The following is a 22,372-nucleotide window of genomic DNA, read 5'->3' on the forward strand; positions in this document are numbered from 1 at the left end:
TTCATGTCCGATCCCAGAGATAAATCTATCTATCTATCTTAAATACTAAAATCATTTTTGTTGTGTTGCTTGTGATTTTAACCCTTTTGTTCCTAAACATTTGAAAAGGTTTCAATGAAAACGTTTACATTTTGCTCAACTTTCAAGAAAATAGTTAAATTGCAATTCTGATTTGTTGTAAATGCCTAAGACATTAATTCTTATATCATTAATTTGTATTTTTTCTCTTTTACTGAGTCTGTTCCATTAAATATTGTCATTGAAATCGGAAATGTATTGAAATTCACCCCTAAGATCTTTGCAGTCTACTGTGTATTCTTGGTTAGGTTGTTAGGACAGGTTAGGTGCCTATTCCCACTTAATTGTGTGTGTATTTTCACAAGTGCCATGACTTTTAATAATTGGAATTCATACACTAAACAACTATATAGAAGGCTACATTTTAGCTACTTCTGTGAACGTAAATTTGCAATCAGCAAATTGTGGTAAATTTGGCAACTTTAAAAAATGGTCAATGCTGAACTGTGGAAAAGTTTTACATGATGTAATCAAATTTTGTTTGAAAACAATTAGATCATGGATTTAACTCTGATTTAACATTTTCTACTATCTGTAATATTAAAAGTCCCTTGTACACTGCAGATTCCATTCAGTTAGCTGGATATTCTGTAATATCTAGCAAAGCAAGTTAGCAAAAAGAAAACATTAGGAAACAGTGGCTCAACCTTAAAAAGTACCATCATTTCTCCAATTGTCTTTTTTTTGAAAAAATAGAGTTTAACATATGTATAAAACTTAAATTTTCAGTTGGGGCTGATATTGCTTTCTTTTGCCATTATTTGCAAGTTGTATGAAGTGCTTGCTGAAGTTACCAAGCAGTACCATATATAATTAGAATTTGTTATTGCTTTAGAATCTTAATGTCTGTCGTACGAAAATTTAAAATTCAAAACATTCTGAAACAATTCCTGTTTCTTATGTTTCATAGGACTCCAGAGCAGTGTCCAAGTGTGGTGTCTTTGCTTTCTGAAAGCTATAATCCTCATGTTCGATATGGTGCTGCTCTTGCTCTGGGAATATGCTGTGCTGGAACTGGCAACAAGGTGAGGTCTGATTAACTATCAGGTTATTTTAGCTCTGTAAAATTGAAAGAATTTTTTAATCATTGAGTAGCTACCTGAATATATCAAATCATTTTAATACATAATGTTAATAATCAAAGCACAGTAAAATGATGTTTAATGTGTGCAGTATTCCAAAATGAAACACAACTTCTCTGTGCATATGTAAAGCAGCAAAAACCTTAAGCTCTGGGCATTCATTAGAAACTCTGACCTGCCAAGTCTTGTGGAAAGTATTTGAGGAAATGTTTTTCGATAGAAAGAGGCAAGAAAGATACCAATCTTTCATAAGAGGATGTGTATATTCTGCCAGAACATTATTTTGGAACAGATTGAAAACAGAATATATAAAATGTGGTATAAAAGATGTTTCTTATTTGCTTTCTAAATACAGTGATATGGTATTTGGGAATTGATGAACTTTTACAGTGTAACTAAAAAGATGACCAGTGTGATAAGTGGCACAAAGCTTGATGACCAAATATGAAAAATCAACACTAATTTGAATTAAAGGCAAGAGTTTCTTAAGCTGAAAATTAAATGCACCTTACTCAATATGGTATTTTGATGCCTCTGGTGCAAGCAGAGCTTTATGAAATGAAAAGCTCAAATGTTGAAATAGACAGGCAGTGTTTTAATTTTCACTGAATATTTGGTTACTGTCAATATGACTGTTTAGCTGAGTGCTGAAGAAAGGAAATGATTAAAAACTGCATCTTGTAGACCAAGATTTGTGACCTTGGCACAAGGAAAAGCCCAGAATTATAATGAAAGTGAACATTCATGGCAAGCAAATAATGAATGAACCTTTACATTCACAGCTAAAATACTTGCTAGCTGCAGAAAGGTGAAAAAGATGAAAATATAGTTGCTTTAAGAGGAAATTGATTATGGGGCAGAGAAAAATAGTGTGAAATGTGGAAAATTGTGTGCTGCTTGTGATCTGTTTGACATCTGTATCCATTAAATTTGAGGTTTGCAAAGAAAATTTAAATGTTTTTGACTTGTAATGGATGAGTAGATTGTTGGTTGTTACCTTGGAAAAACAAACTTTTCAGTGATGGTGCATGACCAATTAAGAAAAATTGTGTAATGTGATGTTGAAAAGAAAACAGAAATAAGCATGATTTTATAGCTAAATTTGCAAAGATTTCTGCTTGTTTTCATGGTGTTTTCAAAAGTTATCTCAAGGTGAAGACTAAAACATAAATTAGACTCAGTAGTATGTATTTCATGGGGGTAACTGTTTCATAGGCTTTCTCCTGATCATATTAGATATCATAATTTCAGCAGTGTCCCTGAAGAAAGGTGTGAACAGCTAGTTCCCAGGATTTCCGCTGAAGCAATAGTCACTGCTGAGAGAGAACCCTGTTGGAATTTCGGGATATGTCACTGCGTACGGGATTTGCTAGCTGTTTGCAAATAAACAAAGCACCTCCTAATTTAGAAATTCCAAAATATGAATGTATTTTTAACCTAAATGGTTTCAACTTCTTAATTCCCACTGATTTTAATCTAATTTGGCTTTGATCTTCTTTTAAGTATAGTTCGAAGGTGTGAATTTGGTGAATTTAGTGTTATACTATTCAGTCACCAATATAAATTTTTATGAAGAAAATTGGAGTACAGTGGTGACTTAATGTTTAGTAGCTAGCAGAGACCTGCAAAGCATTCACAATGATATTTTTATCGCAACAGTACTTTAAATCCCATGCCAGCCCCCTCAAGCCATACCCATCCCGTTTAAGCCCCTCATTATCATTCCGTCCAATTCCCATCCAACCCCTCCTTTCTCTACTATTCCATTTCTCCCACACGTTTGTCATTCCTTACTGCCTCCATCCCCTCCCAATACTTTGTTCTTGAGCTCCCTTTGCCTTTCAATCTTTATTTTCTGCACCAACCAACACTTTACATTGGAAACTGTAAATGTATTCAATGCTTCTGATCTCTGCACACCTTGCATGTGCCAGGTTGTTCCCATTCTATTGACCGTTCAAAACAGTGCAGACAGAGAAAAACTCAACATTATTATTGGTATAAGGTAACTTTCAAGAATGGTTTTGCATTCAAAAAGTCCTATTGAATTTGTTATTCCATAAACTAATATACAGAATAATAGATGCTTACAATTTAAACTCTGGGCATCTTTTTAAGTATACAGATCTTGCTTAATTGCTTGCCGTTAAATGTGGGCCTTCCTTGCATTTAAAAGAAATATTTAAAAGCATTACATAGCCTTTTGTATATCCAGTGGTTTGGTGCGTAGATAAATTTAAATGATAAATCATGATTATTAATTCTTATTAAATTCATCTATATCATAAAGCTGTCCATTTTAAGAATCAGAAATACCTTAATGGAGATTACTGAGCTTATCATTCTATTCTAACAAAGCATGCGGCATAAACCTTTTAAGACTGTAAAACCTTGCAATCTTACAACCACCTTAGTTATAAACTTTAAAATAATTTTCATGTCCAAAGAACAAAACATTGTTGGAAACTTGATTTATGTTTGAAAATAAAATGCTACAAGCCAACTACAATTTGAATTGTGAAACAGAGTAAGTTATGTGAAAAAAAGTAATTATTAATACTTCAGTGAACTGAACTCAACATTAACACATCTTCCATGTTTTGCTTCAAGAAGCTCTGGTAAGTAACAGAATTTCACGTGTGTCCTCTCTCGTAAGATTAGTTTACTGAAAGGGCAACAGGGTTGAAGATCTTCAGTTTTATGGATTTATTAGAAAAGTTGGAATTGTTTTCCTTCAAGCAAAGAATGTGATGAGGGCATATGAGATTTTTTAAAATTTAAATATGTGTAAAAATAACAGATTTCTATAACTGGGATGACTTTATGCTAAATTTAGTCGATGGTGAATCAGAAATTAAAATGAATGCTGGAGTAATTTTGGCTAAATTGAACAATGTAATTGTCGTTGCACCTAATTTTGGTGCTTTTTAGAAAAAAACGTTTTCTTTAAAATTAGTTGAAATTTTTTTTGTGGATTTCTCATTGCATCTGTCTCTTTTGATGTTCAATTAAAATCAGCATTTTTTTTGCACTACTACTAATTAACTCACTCAGAAAAATACTTTTTTCATAACTTTGAAGTGCTGCGCACTCATTTAATTTCCAATATGCAATACCCAAGCCATTTACATGAAACAAATTTCTTTCTGCATTTTTTTTAACTTTCATCAGAAGACAACAGAAAATGAATGTAATGTAAAACAGAACCTGCTCCCTCGAACTTGATAACGTTGAGTATTTTGTTTGACAATGCTTAGAGCCCCATGCTTTCAACAAGACTTACTTAATATGCATGGTGGCTATGGTATGTGACTTACAGCATAACAAATTAGCTCAAATAATGATGGATAAATTCTGGATTTAGTTCTGATTTAGTTAGTTAGACTGAGTATCTAGTACTGAGCTTGAAAATTATTACTGCCTAACTTGTGTTTCGAAGCGTTTAACGTAGCACACAGTTTGCTTCCACACCTTCTGTTTAAATGACAGTTTCAATTGCTTTACAGGATGCCATAAACCTTTTGGAGCCAATGACTAACGATCCAGTGAACTATGTTCGCCAGGGTGCTCTGATTGCTTCTGCCCTTCTGCTTATCCAGCAGACAGAGATCACGTGCCCAAAGGTAAGGCTGAATACGTGCATTGGGTCCAGTCAAATAATAAATGTGCAGGTTGCAAAATAATTGGCTAACACAGAATCCCTTCACTCTTTATTACAGATAAACTGCAAGGGGATTTAAATTTTATGTTAATCAGAAGTTGGATTACACAACCTCAGTTATTCTCGTTCACTGTTTCAGTTTCAAGTCCAAATGAATTATTCCAGATCATTCAAACTGTTGTGAACACTTAATTCTGTACAGAAAGCATATTTCGTCCATGTTTATAATCCCCTCACCTTGTTTAACTGTGTTGCTCTATTTTGGAAGCTTTCTTGTCAGTGGCAACAGTTTGTCCTATTATTATAACTTCAGTTTATCCATTAGTGCATTTGTTAATTCATGTTCTTGCATTTTTCATGTTTTAAGTCTGAATAACATGGTGGCTCAGTGATTAGCAGTGCTACTTCACAGCACCAGGGACCTGGGTTCATAGGAAATGCAGGATTTCAGGGATAGGGTAGTGGGGTGGGTCTGGGTGAGATGCTGTTTGGAGGGTAGGGTGTGTACTCAATGGGCCGAAAGGCCTACTTCCATGCTGTAAGGATTCTGTGATTCTATGAAGTTAAAGCTTTGAAATTTAAAGATTTTGTCTTTGCATGTCATGTTCAATTCTGTCTTCAAATTTATTTTCATCAGCTGCAAGGTTTGTATTTTCTTTTGTCATGCTACTCGGGCCATATCTTGAAATTGATTATGCCCTTGTTAATTCATCTGACCAAATTCGTACATCTCCGCATCGATCCTTTCCAGCAACCTGTGCTTTAAAAATGTGTTATTGGAACAATTTTCAGATCCATAGGACTCCCCAAAGCATTTCACAATTTGTATATTAATTTTGAAGTTTAGTCATCATTTATATATGCAAAAATGACAGCTAACTTACTCACGACACTGCAAAAAGATCGAAAGAGATAAATGATCAGGTCATTTTTAGTGCTGTTGGTTAAGGGGTAAACTCCCCAGCTACACTTTTAATAGTGCCACGGGATCTCATCTGTTCTTCTTCACTGACAAACAGGGCTTCTGTTCAACATCTTAGCTGAAAGATGATACTATCTGCTATGCAGCTATTGTACAAAGTTCCCTTAGTATTGTAATAAGTTATTATTTTGGATGGCATGCTCAAATTCAAAATAATGCTTGAATCCACAATCTTTTGACTGGCTGAGATTGATATCTTTTGAGGCAAGTAATTACTTATAAAATAAAAGCTTATGTATGTCAGCGTTTTTTTTTCCAAAAGTGCACACATTCTAGGCCAAACAACAAAGCCTTACCAGGATTATTAGCGTCAGTTACCATTGGTACTGTTACAGTGACTGAGATAAATTTATGGCCTGTATCTTGAGAGCTTCATTTATAACCTAAGTTATAAATTTTGTCTCCAATAAGAAAACAAGGGAAGATTGCTTTTGAATAACATTATTTGATATGCACTGTTAATTGGCATAAATATGTGCCAGTTACCTTGTTAACAGAAAATATCTGACTGCACGAGTTGTTTGAAGTAAGCAACTATTAGTCTAATATAGTTAAAGATGTTAGCTTTCAGGACGGTGGAAAGTAATGCAAATGTTTAATGACATCTTTCTTGATCTCAGAACGTGTTAAAGAACTTTACAGCTGACAAAGTACTTTTGAAGTGTTGTCCTTTGTAATATAGGAAAAAATAGTAGCCAATTTGACGGAATTATGTCTGAAACAGCAATGTGATAATATCCAAAAAATCTTATGGTTTTTAGTTTAGGGATAACGTTAGCCAGACACTGGGGAGAATGACCCTGCGCCTGTTAGACATAGTCCACTTCGATTTTTTTTTTCTATGTATCTGCTGAAAGGTTAAGTGTCTCATCTGAAAGTCGTCCGTGCAGCATTCCCTCAGTACTAGATTTTGTTCCACTGAGTCAAGGAAGACACTTAGCAAAATCATGAATCATGTTCTTTGTGACCTACTTATGCATTTCATTGTGTCAGGTGTTTACAGTTTCAAAAGCCTATGTTGAGTTTTTTTTGGGACCCTTCCAAATTTAATAACTTAAAAACTCCAAGCCATTATTCCTTGTAAGAGGTAGAACATGGAAAATTCATGACCTTGAAGAAAGGCGATCAGCTCATCTTGTGTGTGCGAGTTGATCTATCCATTCTTATCTCACCTTCCATCTTTTGATTCATAGCCCTATAGGATTTTCTTTCATGTAATATGGGTGTCGCTGACAGCATTTATTACTCATCCCTAATTCCCCATGCGAAGGTGCCAATCAAGCAGGTTGGTTTGTTTTGTATGGTGATTAGCTTCTTGAGTGTTGTTGAAGCTGCACTCATCCAGGCTAATGGTGGATATTCCTTCTCAGATCTGAATTGTGATTTGTCGATAATAAAAACACTTTGGGGATTCATGAAATATGTAACTCACCACAAAATTCCCAGCCTCTGACCTCCTGTTGAAGGTACAATATTTACATGGCCTGCCACTGGGGAGGCAATGGCCTAGTGGTATTATCGCTAGGCTAGTAATCCAGAGACCCAGATAACATTCTGGTTCGAATCCTGCCACAGCAGATGGTGGAGTTTGAATTCAATAAATATCTGGAATTAAGAATCTGATGATGACCATTGTCGATTGTTGGAAAAACCCATCTGGTTCACTATTGTCCTTTAGAGAAGGAAACTACCATCCTTACCTGGTCTGGCCTATGTGTGACTCCAGACCCACAGCAATGTGGTTGACTCTGAACTACACTCGGCAGTTAGAGATAAGCAATAAATGCCGACTAGCCAGTGACGCCCTCATCCTGTTAATGAATAAAGAGAAACCAAGTTCAGTTTCTGGTCAGTGGTAACATCCAGGATGATGATGATAGGGCAGTTCAGCAATAGTAATGCCATTGAATGGAAAGGGCAGATGGTTGAACCTTTCGTGTTGAGAATGGTCATTGTCTGGCACTTGTGTGATGGGAATATAACCTAGCCATTAATCAGCCCAAACCTGAATATTGACCAATCCTTGCCGCACATAGACACGGACTGCTTCAGTATCTGAGCAGTTGCAAATTATGCTGCACGTAGTGCAATCATACTGAGCATCCCCACTTTTCCGCTTTAGGTGGAAGCAAAGCAGCTGAAGACTGTCACAACATTTCCCTAAGAAACTCCTGAAGACAGGAAAAAAAGGAACCTCCTGCAGCGATGTCGTGGTACCGAAATAGTTGACCTCCAATAATCACAACCTTTATGTTAGGTGTGACTGCAGCCAGCAGGTAGCTTTTCCAGAAAAGGGGCAACATGATGGTGCAGTGGTTAGCACTGCTGCCTCACAGCGCCAGGGATGCAGGTTCGATTCCAGCCTTGGTTGACTGTCTGTCTGTGTGGAGTTTACACATTCTCCCTGTGTCTGTGGCTTTCTGCTGAATGCTGCTCCGGTTTCCTCCTAGAGTCCAAAGATGTGCAGGTTAGGTTTGTTGGCCGTGGTTAAATCGGGATTATGGGGATAGGGTGGGATGCTGTTTAGAAGGTTGGTGCAGACTCAATGGGCTGAATGGCCTCTATCTACACTGTAGGGATTCTGTGGTCCCCATTAACTTCAGATTTTCCATTGCTCCTTTGATGAGTTTTTTCACTTTCAAGTGCATATCCCAAGTTTTTTTAATAACAGTGCAATTTCTATTTACATCACCCTTTCAGGCAATGGGTTCAAGACCCACAGCACCCTCTGGGCAAAAGAAATTCTGAGGACCCATCTAATCTCCTTGCAATAACTTTAAACCTTTGTGCCCTGGTTTTTAACCTCCCTGATACCAGAAATGTCTTCTGGAACTCACTGCCGAAAGGAGTGGTTGAGTCAGAAACTCTCATAATGTTAAAGCAGTACTTAGATATTCACTTGCTTCTATGGCTAGGGGCCGAGAGTTCTCAAATGGAATTTGGGTAGCCAGATCTTTGCTGAGAACATGGGCTGAATGGCCTTATTCTGTAGTGTAAATGTCTATTAAATAATAAGGATTAATTATAAACTTGGAAAAGGTGACGACAAATTTCAGATGGTCTTGAATTATGGATTTCAAAAAGTATATGGAAATGAATAAATGATCAGTTGAATGTTTTTCTAATGTTTTCTTTTTTTAAAATAATAAATCCACATCCAGTTTTGACGAGAAATGGATAATTAGGCAACTAGCAAGAAGAGGCTGCCTCAATGAACATCCTATCTTCAACATATATACAAGTACAAAAGACACTGCTAATGCATTAGTTACCATCCCTCTTGATCTCGCATCATTGGGATCAGGGATCTCTCCAAGATGGCTACCCCATCATTATTTTCAGCTAATTCAATTTACTCCATGTGGTGTCATCAAATAGCTGAGTGCACTAGACAAAATAAAAACTTCAATCTGAGACAGCACCTCAACCATAGCACTCAAGACCTTCTTCATTAGTTACACCCTTAAATAATATACTCCACTGTAGTCACAGCACTGGCATTTACCCAACAATATGGAAAACTGCTTAATTTTATCCTGTACACACAAGAAAGGAGCAAATCTAAGATGGATGATTACCACTGTGAGTTTATTCTCAATCATCAGCAAAGTGAAGCAAACAGTTGTAAGCATTGATATCAAGTGATTCTTATTGGCCAGCCCCAGTAACTTGCTTTCTGGTGCTCAGTTTGAGATTTACCAGGACCACTTGACTTCAGGCTTTATTGCGATCTTTATTACAGTGCATCCAATGTAGAGACGAGGCAAATCCTTAAAGGAACTTTTGGCTGATTGTAGTACCAAGCACCCTAGTCAAACTTTTATAAATGGGATAAAAATAGAATCTTGGAAATATCCGGCAGGTCAGATAGCATCTGTGGAGGTCATAAATCTGAAACATTCACACTACCTTTCTCCACTGCTGGCTGCCTGACATGTTGAATACCTTTCTGAGAGGTTTGTAGGTTCAACTATATTTTTGTTATTTCATGAATGATCTTCCTGCATAGCGTAAGAAGTGGAGCTTTTCTTTTGTTTGTGCAGTGTTCAGTTCCAATTATAATTCCTCAAGTAATGAAGCAACCCAATCTGACATGCATCAAGTTGTGCACAAAACCAAGGTATAGATTACAACACTATATGTGGCAACTACCAACGTCTCATTCAGAGTCACTATCCAGAAACTCAAGTGGACAAGGCTTACACATGCTGTGACTATTAAAGCCAGTCAAACAGTTGATTTCATTATGATCATGGCAGGTGCTCTGTCTAAACACCATACTCCCTCTCTCTCTTCCTATACTCTTTATGTGATATCAAGAAACAGCTGAAGGGCCTAGACATGGCAAAGGTTAGGAACCCTGACAGCATTCCGGCAATAGTACTGATGACATGCTCCAAAACACATTTCCTCCCAAAATGTCTTATGGTTGCTAGGTGACAACTTGCACGCTACATCAGGAAGACACATTCCATTCTGGAATCATACAGTTTGTATTTCTGATTTGTGACTGGATTACCAATATCTCAGTGCCTCGCTATCCAATTTCCCAAAGCCTGTCCAATATCCATATGTCAGCAGTGCAAAGAAATGCTTTCCGGTTGTCAATATGATGTACTCGTTAGCTCAATACCACACAGAACAAAAGGTGGTTTGCATCATCAGTTCTTAAATTTGCGAAGTATGCTTAATTTCAACAAGACTGTCCAGGGAATTTTGTGGTTGTTTATCTGTATCTCATACAGTACCTGTCTTCCTCCATATCTGGAGTATTTTTAATTTCAAAAAGTGATACGATTGTGTATGTTTCTGACATTTGAGCTGCAATGTTTTGATGTTATACAAATTCCTCTTTGACCTACTGTCCTGTGGTTCCTTACCAGGTGTCTCAATTCCGACAGCTCTACGCAAAGGTTATCAATGACAAGCATGATGATGTCATGGCCAAGTTTGGTGCTATACTAGCTCAGGGCATACTTGATGCAGGTAACACTTGAGTAATACAATAATTTAATACCAAATGGAAAGCTGGTTTAGAGAACTTCTCGTCAGCATCTCATTTGTACTTCACTTGACTGTTCCTATTGTGAGCATTTTGGTTTAGCAATAGATTACCATGCTATTAGCATGTGCAACAAAACAGAAGTTAACTTCTTGCATGAAGTCTTTGGTCACACTTTCAAATTCATACTCCTCATTTTTTCTGTTCATTTCTGAATGCTGCCCATCAGTGCTTCTACATTTGCTGAGATGTCACCTGTGGCTCACACTCCTCAGTCAGAAGGTCTTGGCATTAAGCCCCATTCCAGAGGCTTGAACACACAATCTTGGTTATCTCTCTGATACAGTACTGAGGCAGTGCTTACTCTCTTCCTCCTCTCTTTTTCTTTGTGTTCAGTCTCATTAACTTGAGCCATGATTTTGAGATTTTAATGTAGTTCATGTATAATTACTTTGTTAAATCTATTCCTACTCATAGTTGTTTGGCAAACCAATTAAATGAGCCCTTAAGCCTGTATTGAAGAACTTGTTTCAAAATGTGCCTCCTTTTGAGAGAGTCCTTTTAATGATGATAAAAACTGATGCTCGTTCCTCCGCAATTTGAAATATTCAGTGAAAGCAACATATGTTCCAAATTCAAACTTTACAATTAATATATTTTGTCACAGTTTTTTATTGGTGAAGATGCGTTTATTATTTATGCTAAAAATTTCTTGACTTACAGTAGGTTAGTTCTTAGTATTTGTCATTCAATTTCAATGTTCTCCAATCAAAATATCTGGAAGTTCCTGTTTTCCCATATTCTTCTAGTTAATTTCTGTATTTATACAAAGCTTCTATTAGAAAAAGAATATACATACAATGTCATTCTGCAATTTGAAAACAAAAGAAACAGATTCTCCAAACAGCAGCCATATTCATTCCTTCAATGACTCAGTGTCTTCCCCCGACATTTGGCACTGCTGCCTATGATGAATTGCGTTAAATGTTTTCTCTGACTACAAAAAGGGAACCTGATTCCAAGAAATGCCTGCTGGTTTATAGACTGTACATCAATGCAAAAGACAACACTGAAGTATTTGCATCCATCTTCAGCCAGTCATGCTGAAAGATGTTCCATCTCGGCCTCTCTGGAGGACCCTTCCATCAGAAATGCCAGTCTTCAGCCAATTCAATTTAAATCATGTGATAGCAATAAACACTAAAGGCTCTTGTTCCTGCAAAGGTTGTGGGCCCAGACAATATTGTTGCAATTAAATTGAAGATTTGTGCTCCAGAACTAACCATGCTGCTAGGCAATCTGTCCCAGTATAGCTCTAGCTACAAATGCAGGTCATAGTTTAGGAATTCTGTTGAAAGCAGTTCACCACCTCCTGACTTTTCAACACAAAGCACGAGTCCAGGAGTGTTTCAAAATACATTACACTAGCCTGGATGAGCACAACTCCAACAGAACCCCAGAAACTCAGTGACTAGAGGGAAACCAGTAGATGTTATAGTATTTGGACTTCCAGAAGATGTTCGACATGTAGCTCACAAAAGTTTGAGTCATAAGAGCCCACAAGTGTTGAAGGTAGTATATTGGTGTGGATAGAGAATTGGCTTATGGCCAGGAATCAATGAATGGGGATTAATAAATCTTTTTCAGATTGGCAACCTAGAACCATTGTATCCACTCTGGCTGAGACTTAGTCAAATAACTCTAATAAGTTAGTCAGATACGATTTCTGTTTCTTTTTCCAAATGTGCTGCAATTACTTCCTTAGTAATTGATGTTACCAGGACTGGAGAGTTTGAATTATGGGGAGGGGGCTGGATAGGCTGGGGCTATTTTCACTGGAGCATGGGAAGTCCAGGGGTGGGAGAAGAAAGATTTAATAGGGACCTGAGAGGCAACTTTTTCACACAAAGAGTGGTTCATATATGGAATGAACTGCCGGAGGAAGTGGTAGATACAGGCACAGTCACAACATTCAAAAGACATTTGGACAGGTATGTGAATAGGAAAGGTTTAAAAGGATATGGGCTAAATGGGACTAGTTTAGTTTAGGAAACTTGGTCGCCATGGACGAGTTGTACCAAAGGGTCTGTTTCTGTGCTGTATGACTCTGTAATGGTCAGGTCAAAGCAGACTGCTTGATTGGCACCCCATTCTCCACCTTCAAAATTCACTCCCTTCCCCAACAATACATTGGTAATAATATGTATCAACCAGAACGTACATTGTAGCAACTCAACACATTTCAAACTCAGGACCTCTGCAGTCTAGAAGGATGAGGGCCACAGATGCATGGAATGTTGCCACCTGCAAGTTCCCCTCCAACCTATGCACCATCTTGCCTTGGAACTATTTCATAATGCTTTCTCTGTTGCTGGGTTAAAATCCTGGGACTTCATTGCTAAAAAGGTGAACATGTATCCCTTCTAAGAACTGCAGCAGTTCCTAGAAGACTGCACATTACCATCGTTTTAAGGACAAATAGGAATGGACACTAAATGATGCATGCATTCTATTAATGATTTTTTTTTTAAAGTGCTAATCAGAGCTGAAGTTGCTTGGGCCAAAGGCACAGCCTTGAGAGGTTTTAGAAGCAATGTTTTGGAGCTCTTAGGATTGACCTCTGAAAACCATACCATCTTTCTATATGAGAAACAAAAACACAAATTGCTGGAAAAACTCAGCAGAGTTCAAATTCAAACTCTAGCAGCATCTGCGGAGAGAAAGCAGAGCTAATGTTTTGGGTCCAGTGACCTTTCACTCCACAGATGCTGCCAGGCTTGCTGAATTTTTCCAGCAATTTCTGCTTTTGATTTCCAGCCTTCACAGTTCATTGGGTTTTTTTTTCCATTTTACTATAATTTAGACGTAACTGCAGGCACTTGGTTTTTCTGTTGTTATCATTTTGGTTGCTGTACTCTATCAAATATTGCCTTGTCAAGGACTACCACGTTTAGTTCTACTTTGATAATCGTCACCTTTAGTATATCAATTTTGGGGATTTAAATAAACATAACAAAACTTGCACTAAAGTGTTCAGATTTTTGTCCTGAAAATGTTTTGAAAGCTGGCATCAGGCTATGCTTCATCATGTTAGGCTAATCAAGTTTTCTATAAATAATGTAATGGGAGGATTTAACACAATTTGAATTGCAATTTGAAAATAAACCCTTAATAGTTGCGTGTTTCTCTGATAATTGCTAGATTATTTGGCAAATTGATTTTTAATGAATCAGCCCATCATTGAGAAAGGTCTCAGTCTGAGCAGAACCTTTGTCTGTTCCTGTTTTTCATTGAGTCTGTTTTCTGTTACATTTATTTAAGTTGACATCTACTGAACTGTGTTGTACTCCCATATAATTGCTCCCAAATCTAGGCTCCTGCAACCAGATTATTCAGCATTTCTTTACAATGTTGTTTCTAAATAATTAAGCTATCCTTACTGATGGATTCATATTTATTCAGTTAATTTTGTTACAAAATACTGCAGATGAAATGGCTTAGAATATGCAATTTGAATAAACGCAAGACTATGAATACTCAATGCTTTGTTGAAAATCTGACAGCAACATCTGGAATATACAAGAGTACAGTCAAATGTGAAAATCCAGAAGTTGCAGTCTGAATTACGCTGCTTCTGTATGGGGTGCATTGTTGCAGTTTTTGCAGATAAACTTTCATTGAAATAACTGCAACCACGTGACCTTGTAGTACTTGTCTGCTAGTTCGACCCTAAAAATGGCTGAAAAAGACAAGTGTATTCAGGAGTATGAATGTGGAAGGTGATAAATGCTGCTGAATGAATTCCCTGGCCCTAATAATGATATAGCATGTGTAAATTCTAATTCTTTCAGGGAAAAAAAAATTGTCTTGTATTGTGATGACAAGGCCCATGGGGAATCTCTAATGGATCCCCTTGCGGAGCTCGTTAAGTATGAGCTCCCTTGGTTACAGGCAATGGCCTACACAGCTGGACACAGTGGTAGTGTCCTGACCCCTGGACTGGGAGGCCTAGGTTCAAGTTCCACCTTCTCCAGAGATGTGTAATTACATCTGTGAATAGGTTGATTAGTAAAATAGATCAATAAAAAAAATTAATAAAGCGGATGGCTAAAGGGCTATTGAGGCACAATGGTAATGCCCCTACCTTTGAGCCAAGAGACTCATATTCAAGTGCCACCTGTTCCAGATGTGTGGAATAACATCTCTGAGCAGGTTGATTTAGAAAGTATTCTTACCTTGATTTAGAGCCCTCTTGTGGTGCAGTGGTAGTGTCCGTACCCGTGGACTGGGACGACCGGCTTCAAGTCCCATCTGCTCCAGAGGTGTATGATAACATCCCTGAACGGGTTGATTAGAAATATCCACAAAGCAGATTAAAAGGTCCTTGTGGCACAGAAGCGGTGTCCCTACTGCTGAGCCAAGAGGCCTGGGTTCAAGTCCCACCTGCTCCAGAAGTGGGTAATAACATCCCTGAACAGGTTGATGAGAAATATCTATAAAGCAGATTAACTGTCAGTCCTAGGCTGGGAAAAGCCTATGTACACAACAGGTGTGTACTGTATTATGTGTTCAACAATAAAAAGATGTTATTACATGTATAATTTCCAATAAGCACGTCTGCATTTTCCAATCTTTATTTTGTTTTCTGCACAGCATTGAAACCTGTTTTGTATTTCTTGCTTATATTTCCTAGTTTGAGCTCAGTGGGCTGAATTTTTTTTAGAGATAGGAACCGAGGAAAGCAGATGAAGCAAATAGTAAGCCAGCCAGCATGGCATTTTTCAACTCCACTCCTGATGATGTTGAGTTTCATCAGGGTAGCGGGAGGGTGGTCCTGAGAAACTGCCAAATCCACTCGTAAGTGTAATTAAGGTCATTAACTAATTCATTGAGAGCCATATTGAGATTTTGATGGGGTCACACAGGCTGTGTATTGGGTCAGGAGCACTCCAGGAATGTGAAGACAGATACACTGGGAGGAACCAGTCAGTCATGGTTGCCCAGAAAATTTAGGTGTGTTCATAAATGGGAGAACAGCTGAGAAGGGCACTTTGTCCTTGGTACACTCTGGCATTGAATCAACACAGATGGCTGGGCGAGTTGTCAGTTAGTGCATGAGCAGTGCTGACATTGTCGGAGTATAAGAGGAGAGCACAAGGCTTCCAGGCACCATTGGGAAGCCAGCTAAGCACCAGCAAGGCAGTGGATGGTGATAGGAGTACAATTCTCAGGTTTTGGGTCCAATGTCAATGAGGAGAACATCTCTGTAGCAAGGGCAGAACCCTACCATCCAGAGGGTGGGGGAAGAGGACAAGGTAGGGGAAAGCAACAGAAACCATGTGCACAGCATAGACTACTAAAAAAGCTTTGGCTACCTTAAGTTGGCCAGAAACCATCCAAGGGATGATCAGAGAGGTTTGTGCTACTGTTTTGAAAGACTTGCACCTTTTTGCCTGTAGCTTCTTTGAAGGCTGAGCTGCTGGTCTTAGTAGCTTCTTACAAGCTGTAACATGCCACCGCATCTCAGTCAGGTTGTTGACTCGCTATTTGCCAACTCCAGCCTTGCAAACACAGGAGGCAATAGGTTTTACCTTCTTCACTGGATTCCTCAGTTGCAAGGAGTGATTGTTTGCCCATTCAGATTTATCAATAGGAAGAACTTCCACTCCTCACTGTTCAGCTGATTTACAATCACAGGTTTCCTCCATGTTTGCTTTTCTGGCATTTATTATGACTCCTTCATCCTTTGACAGTCCAAGCATCTGCAGCTCTTCATTCCACCATGTGATCTCGGGATATGTTTTCAGACACAAGAGATATCCCTTGAAGAGATAGCTATTCATCCTTTAATGAGGACATGACAGTTAAAGATGACCATTGAACAGGTCCCCAGACTTCTGAAGATGTTGTTGTGGTGCCTGAACTTGTTTGGTGATGTCTTTGGATGAGGTCTTTTTATCTGGATTTCAGAATCTGTGGGAGACCTGAGATCATGAGAAGTCTTTGTGAGCAGAGGCCTCTGCAGTGCTTTTGCAGTCTTTGGCATGTTATTTCATGGGTTGGGCTACAATGGATCTCAGTAATCTATGCTTTCCACTTTATACTCATTTTCTTATCTGAAATGTCCAACTCACCTTTAATTTGTACATGGGTAGTGTTCCTGTTCCCTGATGTTAATGGTTTGTAAGAATGGAGCTGATCCTGCCTGGATAATGTTTCTGGGAAGTATGAGTCCAGTTCACCTGCACAGACGAAAGAGAGAGATGAAGTACTGGTAGTTTCAGTGGTGAATGTATTTTTATAAGCAGCTACATGTATCCGTGCTAGCAGATTCTCAGCCACACCATGGCTCTATGCCTTGCTGCAAAGGCGGTGATTACTCTGAGGCGCATATTCCTCTGGTTTAAGTGCAGAATATGGCCAGGGCTTCCCAGCTGGAATGTCAGCTATAGGTTGAATACCTCTGTCCTGATGGTCTAACACTTGCCTTGCCAGAACAAAAAATTCCGTAACTTAAGTGGTCTCTGTTCCTCCAGATCACATGCCACCTGTTCCACCACCTCTACCCATGCCTGCTCAGAGAGTTACAATGGTGCAGTGGTAGTGTCTCTCTCTCTTTCTAAACCAGGAGGCCTGGGTCTAAAAACAAACTGAGCTTATCCAGCCTCTCCATGGGTGAAATACTCCAACTCAGGCAGCAACCTGGTGAATCTCCTCTCCACCCACTCTAGTGTAATCACATCCTCCTGTCGTGCAGTGATCAGAACTGCACACAGTACTCCAGCTGTGGCCTAAGCAAAGTCTTGTACAGTTCCCAACACAACATCCTGTACTTGTAATCTATGCAGTTACTATCCTACTAAGCTGTCCTGCCGTCTTAAGAAATCTGTGGACAAGAACTCCAAGATTTCTCTGTTCCTCTGAGCTTCTGAGTGTCCTGCCATTATTTCAGTACTCCCTTGTCTTACTCCTTTTTCCAAAGTGCATTGTGTCACATTTATCAGGGCTAAATTCCATCTGCTGTCTGACCAATCCATTTGTATCCTCCCGTAAACCTTGCTGTCAACCACCCAGCGAATTTTCATGTCATCTGAAAACTTAGTTATCCCTCTCACAGTTTCTTCTATATTGTTTATATATATCATTAACAATAAGGGACCCAGCACTGATCCCTGTAGTATGTCATTGGACACCAGCGTACAGCCACACATACAGCCTTCTACCGTCACCCTCTGTCTTCAATTTTGGATCCAACTTGCCAAGTTACCTGGAATCCCACGTTCTTTTACCTTCTGTATCGGGCTTCCATGCAGGACCTTGTCAAAGACTTTGGTGGATTCCATGTAAACTACATCAACTGTGCCCCTTCTTCTACACACCTGGTAACTTCAAAAAAATTTAAGCAAATTTGTTAGGCATGATCTCCCTCTGACAAAGCGATGCTGACTATCCCTGATCAGAATTTTTACTGCTGCCGATAAGAGATTCACTAGTCTGTAATTCCCTTGTTTAATTCTATCGGCCTTCTGGAAAAGTGGAACCACATCTGTTGTCTTTCAGTCCTTATGCACCTCCCCTGTGGCCAGAGAGGAATTCATAAGTTGTAATTTCCTTTCTTGTCTTCCACAGCAGCCTGGGGTACACCTCAGCCAGACCTCAAGATTTTGTCCACTTTTTAAGCTTTCAATACTCCTCAATCCCTGTGTAAAACTGCTCAAGAAACTACTTGACCAAAAAGCCTTGTTGTGCCTGTCGTCCTCCTCCTCCTCATGTCACAGATCCCCTCCAGTGTATGCCGTGCTGGAAAAGATACCACATTCCAAGAAATCTCCCCTAACAAGCCCATAAAACATCTGACACAGCTGTCCACAGGTGAATGTTGATTGTTGTTCCGTCTTGATAAAGAGCAACCTCTAATTTCCAAGATTAGGAATGTACAGACAATTTTCTATAATTTTTCAAGCTGTAGGAGTACAATGCCTGTCACTGAATTTGTCACTTGTGTCAGCATGTTGTTTAATTGGTGAATGCTTTTTCATGGGTTTTGATTGTACTTAAATCATTCAAGAAGACCCACCAGACCTTCACTATTGCTCTGCTTTGTTACTTGTCTCCAGTTCCAGGCATGAGCTTGCTTTTATGAAGCCAACAACTGCTCTTTATCACAAAAGGCCCAACCTGTCAACCAATGCTGCCTCCTTACAAGCGGCAATTTTAATTGCCCCATTCTTCTCTCTCTCTCTCTGATATTTGTGGCCAGTGGACGTTTGTTTTGCCAAACTCCATTTTATTCCATTCAGCTTACCCACCATTGTCCCTTGGAATGTCAGCTAATAACAATCACTGCTCCTCCTCCTGTTTCCTTGTGGAATATCCAGGCATCAGTGAAAAATAGTCCTTGCCATCCATGAGCTTAATGCCCAAGATTGCATTGAAATCATGGCTTAATGGAGCCTTGGCCCATGATTGGTGACATCTTCTGTGTTACTGAAGCATTGTTATCTTGTTACAACCCTGTAAGTTCTCTTTCGTATAAGAGAAACTTATCTCTTGTCATATGAAGCCTCCTACCCATATTCACCACCACCACTTCTCAAACTCCTAATTCACATTACCTCTCTATTTCTGTCATCTTAATCACAGTCAGGACACTTGTTAATAATTTTCTTAATACTTGTGTGAGCCCTACCCCAAACACTTCGGCGTCCATCCTGGAAGTAAATTTTCCAAGATTTCCATGACAGAAAGTAAGAAGCCTTACTTTCCATCTATCATAATCTGTGGTTGTTCTCAAAAGCACTTAACACTCACTGAAATACTTTTGACGTGTAATTACTGTTGTAATGTAGGAAGTGCTGCAGCTATTTTACACATAGTTAACTCCCGCTGTGAGCAAATAATTTGATATAGATTTTTGCTGAGGGATAAATGTTTGCCAAGACACTAGTGCAGTTCCTTAGTTCTCTGACTTGTGTCTATGATCATTTACATCAATCAGAGAGTGCACAGAGACCTTGATTTATTGTCTTTTTTTAAAACATGTTATAAATCCTCCTCAATGGCTGACCATCACTAGGCTTGCCTATATTTCGTGCTGCAATCAACTGTTTGAAATTTTTCATCTTAGTTAAAGGACTTGTTATAATTGCTTGCTGCTACCCCTTGAACCTAAACATAGAAATTTAGTTGCTGAGTTCTCAAAAGGAATGAAAATAAATTTGAAAATAGCTGATAGCCACTGCAAGGTTCACCTTAATATGTTAACGTAAGGTTAAGTTGCTTCAGAGGTTTTAAAGGTCTTCATATTCTTCACTTAGTCTCAAAACTCCCTCAGTCACAGCAACTCTGTTAATATCCAACGTTTGAATTAAATAATTACAATTGGGAGGTCTAGTTTTTGCCTTGAAAACACCTTGCATGCTGATCTAAATTACATTAATGGTGCTCTGGAATCCTGTGCACGCTATTGGTCGCCTTATTTAAGAAAGGATGTAAATGTGTTGGAAGCAGTTCATATGCCAGGCTTGTATCTGCTGGAGATTAGAAGAGTAAGAGCCAACTTGATTGAACATATGAAATCTTCAAAGGGCTTGACAAAGGAAGGATGTTTCCTCTTGAAGGAGAATGTTGAACATAACAAATGGTCACTAAGACAGATGAAACGTTTTTTTCTCAGAGATAAAGCTGTTGGAGCTCTTCCACAAAAGGCGGTGGAAACAGGGCCCTTGAACATTTGTAAGGCAGAAGTAGGTAGATTCTTGATAAATAAGGGGATGAAAGGTTATGGGGACAGATGTATTCCAACTAGTTGTGACCCTATTAAATGGAGCAGATTTAGGAAGTTGAGTAGCCAACTGCTGTTAATTTGTATGTTCCTATGTTGTATCTTTTGACACAGTAGAGGATAAAAGGATGAAAATCTGATTTTGTTTTTGAACAACATCCAAATTTTTAAATGTAAATCCCAGAAAATAGTGATAGAATAAACCAGAGTTTGAAAATTCTGGGGCTCTGCAGAAACTAGTTTGAAGTCTGAGATACAAATTAGAAGCATTGCTTTTTTTTCTACATCATTTTCATAGATCATGCTTGGTCTGTTGTATCCAGTAACCAATGTATTGTAACAATACATTGCAACAAAGCAAATCTGTACTGAGTATGCTCACCTGACCAGTACATTTTGATACAAAAACTGGCCCTGTGCGCGTCAGTATCTATCTTCTCTCCTTGCATCCTTAAGATCGTTCAAATTAATAATTGTGTTTTATTGCAAGATAGCGTGGGGCATCATGTGGTAAATGTAACACTTTTTTTTCGATAGGTGGGCGCAACATGACCATTTCACTCCAGTCACGGACAGGTCACACCCATATGCCCTCAGTGGTAGGGGTGCTAGTGTTTACCCAGTTCTGGTTCTGGTTTCCTCATTCACATTTCTTGTCCCTGGCCTTTACTCCAACTGCGGTCATTGGGCTTAACAAAGATCTCAAGGTAACTTAAGTTTTTTTATTAACGTCTTTTTTCATTCCTTGCTATCCACTGCAGCTATTTGAATTTATTTTTAAATGAGCTATTTGATTTTTGTTTTGGAATTTAGTTCAAATTTTCAATTTTATTTTCACCCCATTACTTACGGTTACACTTGTTCATAAATTTGTGTTTCAGTGGTGATGGTGTGGTAGATCTATGATTCTAGTTCTGCCTCAAAAGATGTATGCTCCTCTAATAATTTAGCGTGAACATGTTTACTCAATCATGAATTGCCTGTTCTGTCTTGTTTCCTGAAGCTGAGGTGGCAGGTCAATTAAGAACTAGTGAAATTTTCTGAGCCTTTCAGTTGACAACAGTATGTTGGCAGTGTGTGTTACTTTTCAATAGGAAGGAGAAACAATTACTCTCATTTCAAAAGAAAATTCATTTGGACATTATTAAATGAGAATAAATGTAGACTGATGGTTGTACGTTGAAATTTGTAAGGTACAAATGTGTAACAGAAAATAATTAATGTTATTCAACCTTGGGATTCTACAGAATGTTTCAGCAGCATGTAAAACAAAAGACTCAAAATACAATTATGTGATGTTTATATATAATATGATAGAAGAGTAAGAAGCACAGAACGAGGTAGTTAAATATTCATAAATGTCAGCTGTGGCTGTAATAGAATACTCACCTCTGAGTCATAAGGTTGCAGGTTCAGTTCTTATTCCCAGGATTTACTACGTAATTTATTCTGATACAGAGAGATTGCTGAATGTGATCTTTTTCGGATAAGACAGTAAGCTAGGCGCTGTTTGTGTTCTCAGGTGGATGTAAATATCCCATGACACCTCAATCAGTGCTAAAGTAAATTATGTGCTGACATTTCCTGCATTACAACAATAATAATGCTTCAGATATGTTTAATTGCCTAGAGCACTTGAGAACATCCTCCAGTCATAGCATGTGCTATACAAATGCAAATCTGTTTTTCTTCAAATAAATGAACTTGGAAAAATAACTGTTCCAAAGAATTAAAACATTCATTCTACCCTGACTTAAATAGCTTTTATTCGATTCTTTCTGAA

General features: G+C 38.4%; 1 protein-coding gene across 1 annotated transcript in view; it reads left to right on the forward strand.

The window, feature by feature from the left end:
- The window catches only part of psmd1 (proteasome 26S subunit, non-ATPase 1), a 90,656-nt gene that overhangs the window by 63,177 nt on the left and 5,107 nt on the right, over positions 1-22,372 (forward strand). Inside the window, exons 17-20 of the mRNA XM_020537188.2 lie at positions 989-1,103; positions 4,667-4,783; positions 10,687-10,789; positions 21,127-21,296. Of these exons, the coding sequence (XP_020392777.1) occupies positions 989-1,103; positions 4,667-4,783; positions 10,687-10,789; positions 21,127-21,296 (505 nt within the window). The remainder of the gene's footprint in view (positions 1-988; positions 1,104-4,666; positions 4,784-10,686; positions 10,790-21,126; positions 21,297-22,372) is intronic.

The sequence above is a fragment of the Rhincodon typus genome, chromosome 13 (assembly GCF_021869965.1).
Source record: "Rhincodon typus isolate 14 chromosome 13, sRhiTyp1.1, whole genome shotgun sequence".
Taxonomy (NCBI): Eukaryota; Metazoa; Chordata; class Chondrichthyes; order Orectolobiformes; family Rhincodontidae; genus Rhincodon; species Rhincodon typus.